The sequence below is a fragment of the Bicyclus anynana genome, chromosome 19 (assembly GCF_947172395.1).
Source record: "Bicyclus anynana chromosome 19, ilBicAnyn1.1, whole genome shotgun sequence".
Classification (NCBI taxonomy): Eukaryota; Metazoa; Arthropoda; class Insecta; order Lepidoptera; family Nymphalidae; genus Bicyclus; species Bicyclus anynana.
In genome coordinates, this window is record NC_069101.1 from 6,564,223 (window position 1) to 6,578,003 (window position 13,781).

The 13,781-nt window shown below is 37.9% G+C and overlaps 1 protein-coding gene across 1 annotated transcript; it reads left to right on the top strand.

Annotated features, from left to right (window-relative positions):
- Nucleotides 1–67: 67 nt before the first annotated feature.
- Nucleotides 68–13,286, top strand: LOC112049186 (cytochrome P450 4C1-like). Its single transcript, XM_024086985.2, has 10 exons — nucleotides 68–322; nucleotides 1,665–1,754; nucleotides 2,496–2,606; nucleotides 4,225–4,410; nucleotides 5,632–5,828; nucleotides 6,491–6,545; nucleotides 7,064–7,241; nucleotides 7,586–7,737; nucleotides 9,626–9,808; nucleotides 12,944–13,286. Exons 1-10 carry the CDS (start codon nucleotides 166–168, stop codon nucleotides 13,090–13,092), a joined length of 1,458 nt encoding a protein of 485 aa, XP_023942753.2. The 5' UTR covers nucleotides 68–165; the 3' UTR covers nucleotides 13,093–13,286.
- Nucleotides 13,287–13,781: the final 495 nt, after the last annotated feature.

Here is a 13,781-nt window from a genome sequence, read left to right on the forward strand (position 1 = left end):
TTATTCAGGCGTAATGTAAAGTTTACACAACGTGTCCATTGTGCTAATATAACCACAACTACTTTATACTACTGTATCAGTATTGGAGCGGATTTTGTAGCGTCTACTGACATATCGATTAGTTCAAATTCTAATAGTAACGTTCATATAAAAAAAATCTTTGAAATGTTTATATTTGTATTACTGTTTCTGTTATCTTGTGTGTACTATGTATATTTTCGGCGAATGAGGAAACCATTGTATGAGCTGTCCGAAAGTTTGCCCAACACAGGATGTTTGCCGATTATTGGACACACGCATTGGTTTTTAGGAGGTCCAGAAAGTAAGTTTTGTTACCTACTTTGTTTTTACAGTGTATTTTTAGTAATCGTCTGATCCATATGCCATGTGACGTAAGAATTGACGCTTAATTGGATAAGCCTTGCCATCCAGAGGGGTTAAATTATAGATTATTGGGTACCTACACACTTTGATCTTGGCCAAAAGGCCGAGAAGCGATAAACTTTTGACGGCCTCCGTGGCGCAGTGGTATGCCCGGTGGATTTACAAAACGGAGGTCCCAGGTTCGATCCCCGGCTGGGCAGATTGAGATTTTCTTAATTTGTCCAGGTCTGGCTGGTGGGAGGCTTCGGCCGTGGCTAACACCCTACCGGCAAAGACGTACCGCCAAGCGATTTAGCGTTCCGGTCCGGTTTTCCGGTCCGGAGAGGGCATCAATTCGACGAATATATATTTTTTTAATGTATACAACACGCGTAACTTCCAAACATATTTTTTTGATAGGGTATACTTTGAATTTGGTCCCATAAAAATGTAGAAAAAAAAAATTCAATCCTAAGGGTAGGAAAACGGGATGATTGATTGTATACCCATTAATTGTAAGGTGAAACCATGTATAACTTTTTATAGAGTACTCCGATTTTGATATTTCTTTACTGATCATTTTGAAGTCGGTGCCAAGCCCGTGTGGTGTTTATTTTAGTCGTTACCGATAAAATCACATGAAAGAAAAACTGTCATGTCTTAGAAACAATTTGTGTTACGCCTTGAATTAATAGATTATCGGCTTGGCACCTCCTTCAAAGTGATCAGTAGGTAGAAAATATTAAAATGTTATTTAATTTTCGCTTTTTAGTTTCGTGGTACTTTTATGTTTTAAAGTCGATTGTATTTTTTTAATATCTATTTAAAACACTATTATAAGTTTCAGTTCAATATTTTGTAAATTCATGATTTAAATAATTCGCCAATATAATTCTTTAAAGAAGTAGGTAATCGACAATATTTAAGATATAATGTAAAGACGTATCCTAATAATATTTTTAGCTGCATAATGTAGGTATGGAAAAACTGTTATTTAGTTTGTTATTTATCAGAAAGACTATACTTGTTTAGAAATTTCTTTTAATAAATCCCGTAAGAAAAGCAGCTCCATAGCCCCTCTACACAGGGAGGGAGCCTGGTCCCTCCCTGTGAAGAGGGGCTATGAAGAAATGATGACACGTGAAAACCACATGAAAATCGGTTTAATAGGTTATGATTGACGCCTGAGTAAACAAACTGTTTATGGAATCTGCATATTTTAACTCATGTATTTAAAATAATAGAATTCATCAGCTATCTAGCGATTTTATAATTTTGTTAAAGTTATTGTGTTATTTCAGAGGTTTTAAAAAATATTCAGCAACTAGCTAGCCTCGTTGAAGATTCAGGTGGGATTAGCAAGGTATGGATTGGTCCATCTTTATACATAGGTAGGTAAACCGTTCCATATTTTACTATCTGCTTAAAATGTACAAGATAGTTGCTTTGTTGGTCCAATAGTTAGCGGATTTGGATGCTGAGGTCCTGGGTTCGAGTCCTAGTTCAATTAAAATAATATGATTTTTTTCTTCGTCATCATCATCATTAACATTCGATGGAAGTCCACTGCTGGACATAGGCCTCTATCTAGGGTTGAACTTCCAAACACCACGGTCTCAAGCTGCCAGCATCCAGCGGCTCCGGCCGTGGATTTTTTCTGACCTACTTCTAATTCTCGTCGGAGAGTTCATTGGTGTAAATTGTCAGGCTCTATCATCATCATTAAGTTCTGATTGACAACTATCATGTTCTCAATCAGAACTTAATGATAATGATTTTGTTGATGGTCCAAATGTATTTTGTTATGAAAACTACATTTGCATACTTATAACAAATATTCCTATTCCCCTCTAATTAGCCGGAAACACTGTCTTAGGAGTGGGTATGGCGGTAACGATTTTTGTGGGACGTCCCGATTTTTAAATCAAAATAAAATGTCCCGCGCGAGACAGACTCAGTCCCGCCCGGGAAAGGCTCAGTCTCGCCAGGGACAAACTTTTTTTTACGCCGTCCCGCTTTCGACGAAAGAATCTCGCTTTTTTCACTCTAAAAATATGTTCCTAAATCCTGACTTGGCAAAAAGCCTACCTGTAATGTACACCTACGTATTAAAATGTGTAAAAATATTTCAGTTTCTTTAAATCCGGATGATGTTCAGAAGATTTTGGAGAACTGTTTACAAAAGGACTCGTCGTACAGATTTCTGCAAAACTGGTTGGGAAACGGTCTCTTCGTTGCACCAGGTATACTCAGATGCAAACTTTTTGACGTCTCGGAAATCAGTTGCGGGTATCGCTATAAAGTCAAGACGCGTGAGTCGACTGCGGGTCGGGTGAGGCCTTGCCGCCGCGCCCCTATGTTACTGATGATATCTAAAATCTTGTATTGCTCAACTTAACGCACAATGTTCCGAAAAGTCATAAAGTTTTCATGCTATTATACATTATTATTTTTAAATCATTTTTCAACGGCTTAAAAAGGAGGAGGTTCTCAACTTGCTTGGTATTTTTTTACTAATTTATGTATAATAAAAATCATAGCTCATTAGAGCCATACAGTACCACCTCGACTCGTGGAAACTTAAGAGCGAAACGACACGTTGACGCTACAAAGTTGATGTAGTGAGCGTAAAATGTCCTTTGAAGTTAACTAAGAAGAAATGAAGAATAAATCTTTCCTCATAATTTTACGTTTTTTCTTTCAAGCTCAATTTGATTTTATATTATTAAATATTCGAACAAAGGTGGCTAATTGTCTTAATATAATTTAGTCGCACAGTAAATATTGTTTACAATGTCGAGTTATGTTTTCATGTGAAAGCTTTCTATACATAAATATACAATGTAAGTAAACATAAAGTTATGCATGTGTACGCTCAGAGAGTAAGATCACTTTTTGCGGTGAATTTGTAGGCACGTAACATATCTAATAGTATAAAATCGTTGTAAGAATCTTGCCTAACGAAATATGAAAAAACAGAATTGGTCGAGCCGTTCTCGAGTGTAGCGCTTAGTAACACATTTGACGATTTTTATTTACTTTTCAGCTGTGTACTTACATGTAAACTTAGAGATTACGTAAGTCTTATGCTGGACTTAAAAATCAAAATATATCGCACTAGCTGACGCCGCGCGGTTTTACTTTCGTGGTTGCCGTTTCCGTAGGAATACGGGGATTTATATCCTTTAACCTTCCTCGATAAATGGGCTATCTAACACTGAAAAATATTATCAAATCGGACAAGTAGTTCCTGAGATTAGCGCGTTCAATCAAACAAACAAACTCTTCAGCTTTATAATATTAAGTAAATATATTAATATTATCTACTAAATGTAAAAACTAAGCATAAGTTGTTTTAAAGGAATACCTACCTATTTTCCAATATATTTTAAAAGACTGTGTTAGGAGTGGGTAGTGGGATGACATAAGACAGCCAAACGGGAGGACATCTAACTTACGACCTCTCAGGGTGAGTCCGGCCCTATTAAAATAGAGCTATTGTGTGAGCCGTGATAGCACAGTGGATATGACCTCTGCCTCCGATTCCTGAGAGTGTGGTTTCGAATCCGGTACGGGGCATCCACCTTAAATATCCGGTACTCCGGGGCAAATTAAATATCACGTGTCTCAAACGGTGAAGGAAAAACATCGTGAGGAAACCTGCATACCAGCGAATTTTCTTAATTCTCTGCGTGTGTGAAGTCTGCCAATCCGCATTGGGTTCACGTGGTGGACTATTGGCCTAACCCCTCTCATGCTGAGAGGAGACTCGAGCTCAGCAGTGAGCCGATTATGTATTGATAATGAATATTCAGGCTTCAATTTAATATGTATCAAATATGTTTTTCTTTTGTATTTCAGTGGATCTATGGAAAGCACATCGTAGGGTCCTACTGTCTGTATTTCACAACAAAATTATTGACGAATACGTCGATGTGTTTGGCGAACAAGGAGAGGTATTGGTGGAACGTCTAAAAGAGCAAATAAACAAACCGGAATTCGACGTGTACAAATATATCACATCATGTATGCTGGATATTGTGTTTGGTTAGTACATAGTAGCTAATTATGTAGGCAATGTTTTAAAAAAAACATCATACAGTTTAAACGAAAGACATAATTTTTTAAAAGCTTCTTAAACATGCTAATTGCTAACTTGATTCGGAATATTTGAATATGTATTACTAATATTAATTTCAAATAAAAATTATTTTCATATTTTTTCCTGAGGTTTTTGGAGATTATTTTAATAAGCAATTATTACTTAGTAACTATTTTATTTATACACTTTATTTGTACACCAGAAAACAGGGAAACATACGATACAACGCGAAACGCCCTTAGAGAGTCATCCGCCCATTATATATATCATTTCCGCCCATCTCCTCTGCTTCTGCCTTCGGGTCTCATCAGGCGATGCTTCTGCTCTTTCCAAACCCCCCGGTGAACCCGCTGAGGTCCCTACAGCACTTACATAATCAAAAAAAAAAACAATATACCCAATATTTTTTTTTTTATTAAAATAATTAACCGACTTCAAATCACAAAAATATACTAAAAACCGAAAAATAACATCGTATGTGCTACCTTCTAATCATTTTGAAGGAGTAGCTAAGCCAAGCCATAAGCCATTGACGTATTAATTAAAGCTGTTTCTGAAAGAACCACGGGAAAGAGCTGTCTCTGAATCCTATAACTTTATGATTTAATAATCGGCTTTAGTTAATGCGTGCATGGTTTTGGCACCGCCTTCAAATTTATCAAATACTACGTGTCTCAAACGGTGAAGGAAAACATCGTGAGGAAATCTGCATACCTGAGAATATTCTTAATTGTGAGTGTGTGAAGTGAAGCATTGGGCCAGCGTGGTGTACTATTGCCCTAACACTTCTCATTCTGAGAGGAGACTCGAGCTCAGTAGTGGGCCGAATATGGGTTGATAATGAAGATCTTAATGACAACAACCAGGACCACCGTCTCTCCGACGCATGAACAGCTTTTACCACCCGAAAGTTTTTACTGAAAATATAATATCTTACAAGAAAAACTCAGTATTTATTCCATGACTGGACCCAGGTTCCGAACCAAGGACCTCGGACTACAAAAACTGAACCAACGAGCCAGAATTTTTTTTAATCTTGTATAAGCAAGCGCTTAGCTGCAATCACACCTGATGGTAAGCGAAGATGCAGCTGGAACGCGCTGGCATAATGGATGCCTATTCACTCATGCTTTGTAAATAATTATTATAGTTCCGCTTGTTAACAGAGACAGCAATGGGCGAGAAAATGGACGTTCAACACAACCCTGATACGCCATACTTGCGAGCGCGGAACGCTGTGATGTCAATAATTGGGATGAGACTGTTCAAAGCTTGGATGCAACCGGATGTACTCTTCAATCTCACCCCGTATTCCAAGCAACAGAAGGAAAATATAGATTTAACGCACAAGTTTACAGATGAGGTCAGTTTTTCATTTTATCATTTAAATACTTGCCGACGTTTCGTGGTTTCATCCGCGTAGATCCCACTCGCATGAGAATACGGGAATACGCATTAAAATATAGCCTATGACACTCACAAATAACGTGGCTTTCTAGTGGTAAAAGAATTTTCAAAATCGGTTCAGTGGAACCAGAGATTACCCCCTACAACACTATAAACTTTACTCTTTTTAATGTAGCAAAAGTATTTCTTGCTAGTTCAAACCGAAATTATTTCTTACTTAGCGGACGCCCGCGACTTCGTCCGCGTGGATTTTTACAAATCCCCGCAGGAAAAATAGCCCATGTGTTAATCCAGAGTAAAATCTATTTCCATTCCAAACAGCCAAATCGCTTGAGTAGTAGCGGCGTTAAAGAACAACAAACGTTTAACAAACATCCAAACAAACTTGCATCCTTATAAACTTTCACGTTTATTATATTAGTAGGATAGAATGTTCTCAAAATATTTGTTTTTTTAAATAATTAAGTAAGTACATTACTTTAGTCATTTTACAAGATGGCAAACAAGTTAATAGGTCACGTTGCAAGTACGAGTTTCTACCTAATTGAAACTGGAAATTTCAAGTACCTAGGTAGGTACATACCTATTTATTTTTATTGTCATCAGATATTGTTTTAGGTAGTAAGAAAAAAAAGAATGCTTCACGAAAAGAACGGCCCTGAGAAAAATCTCGGTAAGAGTGCCTTATCGTATATATCTTTTTATTCTCATTTATTTTTCTACGAATAATTTTTTTTTTAATTTTTAACATTTTTGCTTGCGGGCTTTTCAGCCTTTATAAAAATTACGGCCTCCGTGGCGCAGTGGTGTTCGTGGTGGATTTACAAGACGGAGATCCTGGGTTCGATCCCTGATTGGGCTAATTGAGATGGTCTGGCCGGTGGGAGGCTTAGGCCATGGCTAGTTACTACTCTACCGTTGAACGTACCGCCAAGCGACGACATCGCTTCTATAAACCGAAAAGCCTAACAAGTTAGCCCGCTTCCAACTTAGATTGTACCATCAGGTGAGATTGCAGTCAAGGGCTAACTTGTAAAGAATATACATAATAAGTCGTTACGAATAATAACTCGTTACGTTAAAAAAATCAATAGAATTAAATGAAATAATGGTCCTATTTACTATCGCTGTACGGCTTCAAGGACATCACAACAATAAATATTATTCCTTTTTTGTATTTCCATATTATAGGACGTCGGGATCTTTTGCAACTGTTACTGGACCGAGAGACGAAGTTCACAGACGAAGAGCTGCGGGATCAAGTCGACTCTATTACGATTGCTGGCAACGACACGACAGCTTTAGTCATATCTTATGCTCTTCTGTTGCTGGGCTGCCATCAAGAGGAACAGGAGAAAGTTTATGCAGAGTAAGAATAACATACCAATTAGTATTTTATTTATTTAACGAGTACTACCAGCCCCTGCCTCCCTAGTCAAGTGGCATGTTGATCCTCTTTCTACGGTCGGTAACGCTTCGAAAACTAGAAAGATGTATGGGAATGTCATTTGCTATCGACAGATCACGTGATCAAGATGTGTCATTCCCATAGGAACATTTTCCTAGTTTTTGAAGCGTTAGCGATCGTAGAAAGAGAATCGTCGTGCCAGTTGGCTACAGCCCCCCTAACCCCTAGAAAGATGTATGGGAATGGCATTTGCTCACTCTGGTTATTCTTTGTATAAACGTTAAATTATTGTTCCATTATTTTAGAGTAAAAGGCATTTTTGGTGATTCATCAAGGCACCCGACAAAAGCGGATCTGAATAAAATGGACCATTTGGAAAGAGTTATTAAGGAGACCATGAGATTTTACACAGTCGTCCCGATAATTGGCAGACAGACGCAAAAGGAACTAAAACTATGTAAGAAAACTATAATAACTTGTTCATTATCATTATCATTATCAACCCATATTCGGCTCACTGCTGAGCTCGAGTCTCCTCTCAGAATGAGAGGTGATAGGCTAATAGGCCACCACTCTGGCCCAATGCGGATTGGTAGACTTCATACACGCAGAGAATTGAGAAAATTCTCTGTGCAGGTTTCCTCACGATGTTTTCCTTCATCGTTAGAGACACGTGATATTTAATTGAAGGTGTGGATAATAAGTTGGAGGTGCATGCCCCGGACCGGATTTGAACTCACACCCTTCCGAATCGGAGGAAGAGGTCATATCCACTGGGCTATCACGGCTCTGTAACAATAACTTGTAAAGAACACTTAGGTAATAATCACCATCATCATAATGTTCTTAAAAAAACACCGAGGGTAGGTACTTTGACAGCCTCGTGGCGCAGTGGGCAGTGACCCTGCTTTCTGCATCCACGGCCGTGGGTTCGATTCCCACAACTGGAAAATATTTGTGTGATGAGCATGGGTGTTTTCCAGTGTCTGTGTGTATTTATTCATTATATAAGTATTTATATGTAGTATATATATGTATATTAATATTATAATATCAACTATCTTAGCACCCATAACACAAGCTACTCTGTATGCTTACTTTGGGGCTAGATAGTGATGTGTATTGTTTAAGTATATTTATTTATTTATTTACTTAGGGCCCCGTATCAAAGTTAGTTGGACTCAATAGACGAGCGGCAAATCCCGAAAATCTCTTTAGCAGTTTTATATGTTTTTTTTCTCTTGGAAGCACCAGATTAAGAGAGATTGTGGATTACAAATTTTTGCTTTCACACTTAAGGGGCCCCTATAGTCCAGAGCCCCGTATTATTGATACAGCTGATACGGCGGTAGCTACGCCCCTGACAGGTAGTCAGGGGCGTAGCTACCGCCGTATCGTATGACTTTTTATTTTCACATTATTGAGGCCAATGCTGGAATGCGAGACAATCTCAATGTACCTGTATGAAATAACTAATAATTGTAAATAATTTCATGTGAGATTGTTAAATATACGATTTTTATATTTTGACAGCCTCCGTGGCGCAGTGGTATGCGCAGAGGATTTACAAAACGGAGGCCCTGGGTTCGATCCCCGGCTGGGCCGATTGAGATTTTCTTAATTAGCCCAGGTCTGGCTCGTGGGAGGCTTCGGCCACGGTTCGGTTAGTTACCACCCTACCGACAAAGACGTACCGCCAAGCGATTTAGCGATCCGGTACGATGTCGTGTAGAAACCAAAAGGGGTGTGGATTCTCATCCTCCTCCTGATAAGTTAGTCCGCTTCCATCTTAGACTGCATCATCACTTACCATCAGGTGAGATTGTAGTTAAGGGCTAATTTGTAAAGAATAAAAAAAAAGATATTATTATTATTAATCATATTATGCGTGTTGCCAGTGATGACCTATGGTTCCGAGACTTGGTCGCTAACTATGGGCCTGATAAGAAGGCTCAGAGTCACACAGCGGGCGATGGAACGAGCTATGTTAGGAGTATCTCTGCGTGATCGAATCAGAAATGAGGAGATCCGCAGAAGAACCAAAGTCACAGACATAGCTCAACGAGTTGCGAAGCTGAAGTGGCAATGGGCGGGGCACATAGTTCGAAGAGCCGATGGACGTTGGGGTCCCAAAGTGCTGGAATGGCGACCCCGCACTAGTAAGCGCAGTGTTGGCCGACCCCCCACCAGGTGGACTGACGACATCAAGCGAGTCGCAGGTATTCACTGGATGCAGGCGGCTCAGTATCGTGATGTTTGAAAGTCCCTACAAAAGGCCTATGTCCTGCAGTGGACGTCCATCGGCTGATATGATGATGATGATTATTAATCATATTATGTTTTAGCTACTTGTACAGTCCCTGCCGGCGTGGGCTGTGCTGTGTTGCCGTTCGCAATGCACAGGTCTAAACGGATCTGGGGACCTGACGCTGATTCTTTCAACCCTGACAGGTTTTTACCTGAAGCAAGTGCGAAGAGACATCCATGTTCCTATATACCCTTTAGTTATGGAGCTAGAAATTGTATAGGTAAGATAAAATATAGGTATTCAAAACGAATACATTCTAATCTATACTTATAATAAATCTGTAGAGAGGTCAATTCTGTACATGAAATATATTTCCAAAATAACTATCAGGGGGTGATTAGTGATCGATACTGATGCCAAAAATGCAATCAGTAAAATTTTTGTCTGTCTGTCTGTCTGTCTGTATGTTCTTTATAGAAACAAAAACTACTGGACGGATTTTAACGAAACTTGGTACGATTATTCTACATACTCCTGGGCAGGTTATAGTATACTTTTCATTACGCTACGATTAATAGGAGCAGAGCAGTGAAGAGAAATGTTGAGAAAACGGGAGAAGTTACTCAATTTTTTAAGCTTCCTTCGCGTGTACAGCCTTAATGGTTAACCCATTAGAGGTCAAATGAAAAGTACAAATGATATTTTTAAATAATCTTTACTTACTTATTAAAAAACAAAGAAAAAAGCATGAAATTAAAGAAAATACTGAAAAATATTAGTTTTCATGAAATTACAGGGGTGTACACAACTGAGTACAATGACCACTTATGTATAAAAAATTTCTAAACACGCTTTTTCAACACAAAGTGTTTTAAGAAACTTCTTGCATTACCAGCGCACTCTTGCAAGACAAAGGACACACTGCAGCGGTGTTTCAGTTTTGACGGGAAAGTGACCTATTCATAGTATAGTATCATTACTCGTTTATCGTTACTAGTATCATTACTTATTACATATAAACGCAAAGAATTAGCATCAGACAAATGCAACATGTAAGTAAATAACACCTACCACCACTTTTTACCATGTACAGCAATTCTGTATACCGAGATAGACTGGTCAAGTTCATCAACACCACCCATATTTTTGTTGTAAGTTTGAGATAAACGTGGTATCTCTACGTCTGTTTTCTCTCGCTTTTTTGGACTCCTTTGCTTGACAGTCCATAATGGTTCTATGGTGTTGTAGTTAGTTGCCATTGTACATACACTATTGTTATTATCTTTGCATTATCTTTTATCATTAGATGTTGCTGCTAAGTTGTTGTCAACAAGATGAAGGTTTCTTTTTATATCCCGGAACTTATGTCTTGATATAGATTTGGCGACGAATTCCAAGCCAGTCTTCATCTAGAGACCAGTACATTGTTTCTCGGGGTAACTTTTCCTATCACTGACTTGTATGTTAGTACGTTGTGATGTTGAAGTGTATGAAGGGGCACATTTCCGCCAGATTGGCATTGGATCGGATTGGCGGGTAACATCTTGTCGTCTTCTTTTTGACGCCAGTGGTTCATCATTACTATCGTCGTTACTGCCATCTTCAGGATTCGTAAATACCTCTATAGTGTCAGGTACATCATGCGGCATGAAACACCCTGCTATATCCTCTTGGGCACCTTCCTCTTCATCAGTCAATGCACTTGGATCGGGTGGTATAATAGCAAAATCACTTTCTTCGTCATCACTATCTCGTAAACCACCATCAACAGCTTCCTCAAGCCCTAGATAGCATTCTCGAGATGTAAATTGTTGTTTATTCATTGTAAGGAATATGTAAACTAAACCAGTTATTTTACTTACGTATGTTGTCATTGTACGCAAACGCGTACAGTACAATTTGTATGACCCTAGTTTCATTGTGGTTGCAAATAACTTATTGTATTCTAATTCAAATCTTACTTTGACATCTATTTTCTACAAATGTTATGAAAAAACAAACTTTTAATCGATGGTTATGAAAAAAAATATAATATCATTCACTTACGTGCACAATGTTTCCGTGATGCAACTTCAACTGACACAATTTATCAAAAAATGTCAGACTACCCGCGTAATGTTTAACAAAATATCTAAACAGTTTTATAATTAAGTTAAATTATATGATTACCCTACTTAACTTTCCGAGTTCTACAATCTACACCTATGGATATGTCTGTACTCAGTTGCGTACAGTGACCTCAAATGGGTTAAAGCTACATAGAAATCATGTATGACGGAAATGTTCTCCTTAAAATTATCTATAAAAACACAACAGCATATATATGTCTATCTATTATGATTGACTCACAATAACACGTGTAACTCCCGATAGCTTAGCAGTTCGGAGCTTTCTAATTATATTTGTCTACTCTTATGTTTATAACACTCATCCCTTATAAGAAAGTTAACATTCAATAAAAAAAGAACCTATTCAATAAAAAAAGAATCATAAAAATCGGTAAAGAAACACCAAAGTTATACAAGAAATACGCTGAGCCATCGCGCGTGAATACTAATCCATGCTATATGGATTATTTTTGTGTAACGGTCGCCGCGCTCGACGCGACTCGCGGTGTGAGGAATAAATAAAGAAGTGCCGCCTTAATGAGTAGGGTAGGGGTAGGGTAGGGTAGGGTAGGATAGGGGTAGTTGAAAGTTTACAACGACTTTCACGCGGACGAAGTCGCGGGCGTCCGCTAGTAATAAATAATGTATTGACATAGCTGGGCATCGATAATAGTGAACTTTGTTAACCGTTAATCTGCTACAAAAAAAGTAAGCTTCATTAAACGTTAAAGCCTTACTTATCGGAACAAATAACGCAAGTTAACGTCAATCGAAAATTCGATATTATATGTTAAATCGCAATTTTATGTTTGCATTGGAAAGGCTTCGAAACTGCTGAACCGATTTGTAAAATTCTTTTACTGTTGGGAAGCTGCTATCCCCGGGTGCTATATATATTTATCCCAGTCTCCTTACGGGAACGGGCACTACGCAGGTGAATATAAAATAAGAATTAGAGTCGCAACAACCGACAACCATACATGCATGCATACATACCGATAGACAACCGACGCGACGGCTTAACGTGCTCTCCAGAGCACGTATATCCACCACCATCATCCCAGCTCGGGGCTGCAATTTATACAGCCAATTTCTTGGAATAGGTATAGGAAATCTCAATATTTCATAACTCTCCCAGGACCTCAAGATTGGAAGCCTGGATTGGCCACTGGATCAAGACAGTTGACTGAATAAGTCAACTATTCAAGTAGTGCAAAATAATTTTCTCTGATAACTCTTGGTGTTAAAACAGCTTTCCACCCTATTTGACGACTATTACGGTTCAATAAAAATTGTCATGTTTACAGGACGTCACTTTGGAATGATTGTAATGAAGAGTGTCCTTGCAAATGTTCTAAGAAATTACAAAATTACATCCAGCAGTTGCGGTCGTCTAAAAATTGAAATACTCCTGTTTCCAGTTTCAGGACATATGATTACTATCGAAAAACGTTAAACCCCAGAAGTTAAATATTTAAAGTACTTAGGACCTTACTTATTTATGTAAAAACTTTATTAAAAATTAAAAAAAACAAGATTTGAGCCTTTTGTATTACTTACCATTTTTTTATTTAGATATGTTTAGGTACCTATTATAAATGTTTACAAAAAAATTTTAAAATCGATAAATCTGTTCAAAACTAATGAGTTTTATTTTAACTTTCTCACTTCTAATAGATTTGCCACAACCAAATGAAATCATGTAAAATTTAAAAAGACAAAAATTATTGAAATCCTTTTTAGATAAAGTTTTTTTTTGTATTTATAACTTATCAGGTCTCTAAGATAAATAAATTATAGTAAAAGAAACAAACGAGTGTGTCTCGGGACCATAGATTTACGATTCGGTACAAGACAGAGTGTCGTGACGCCATATCGCGTTTTCGTTTTTGACCGATTTAAAAAAAAAAGGAGGAGGTTATCAATTCGCCGGAATCTTTTTTTTTATCTATGTTCACCGATTATTAAGTTATCACAATCACAAATTCATCTAGATTTGTATAGTTCTCATCGATACAAATTAATCAAACCCAACAAAAGGTAACTGCTGTAAATCTTTAAGGAGTTTCCTCGTCGGTATTTTGGCTCCATCATCCATCTAGGCATCTATCCCAAACCTTCATGAAATTGAAGTGCTTTAGAATA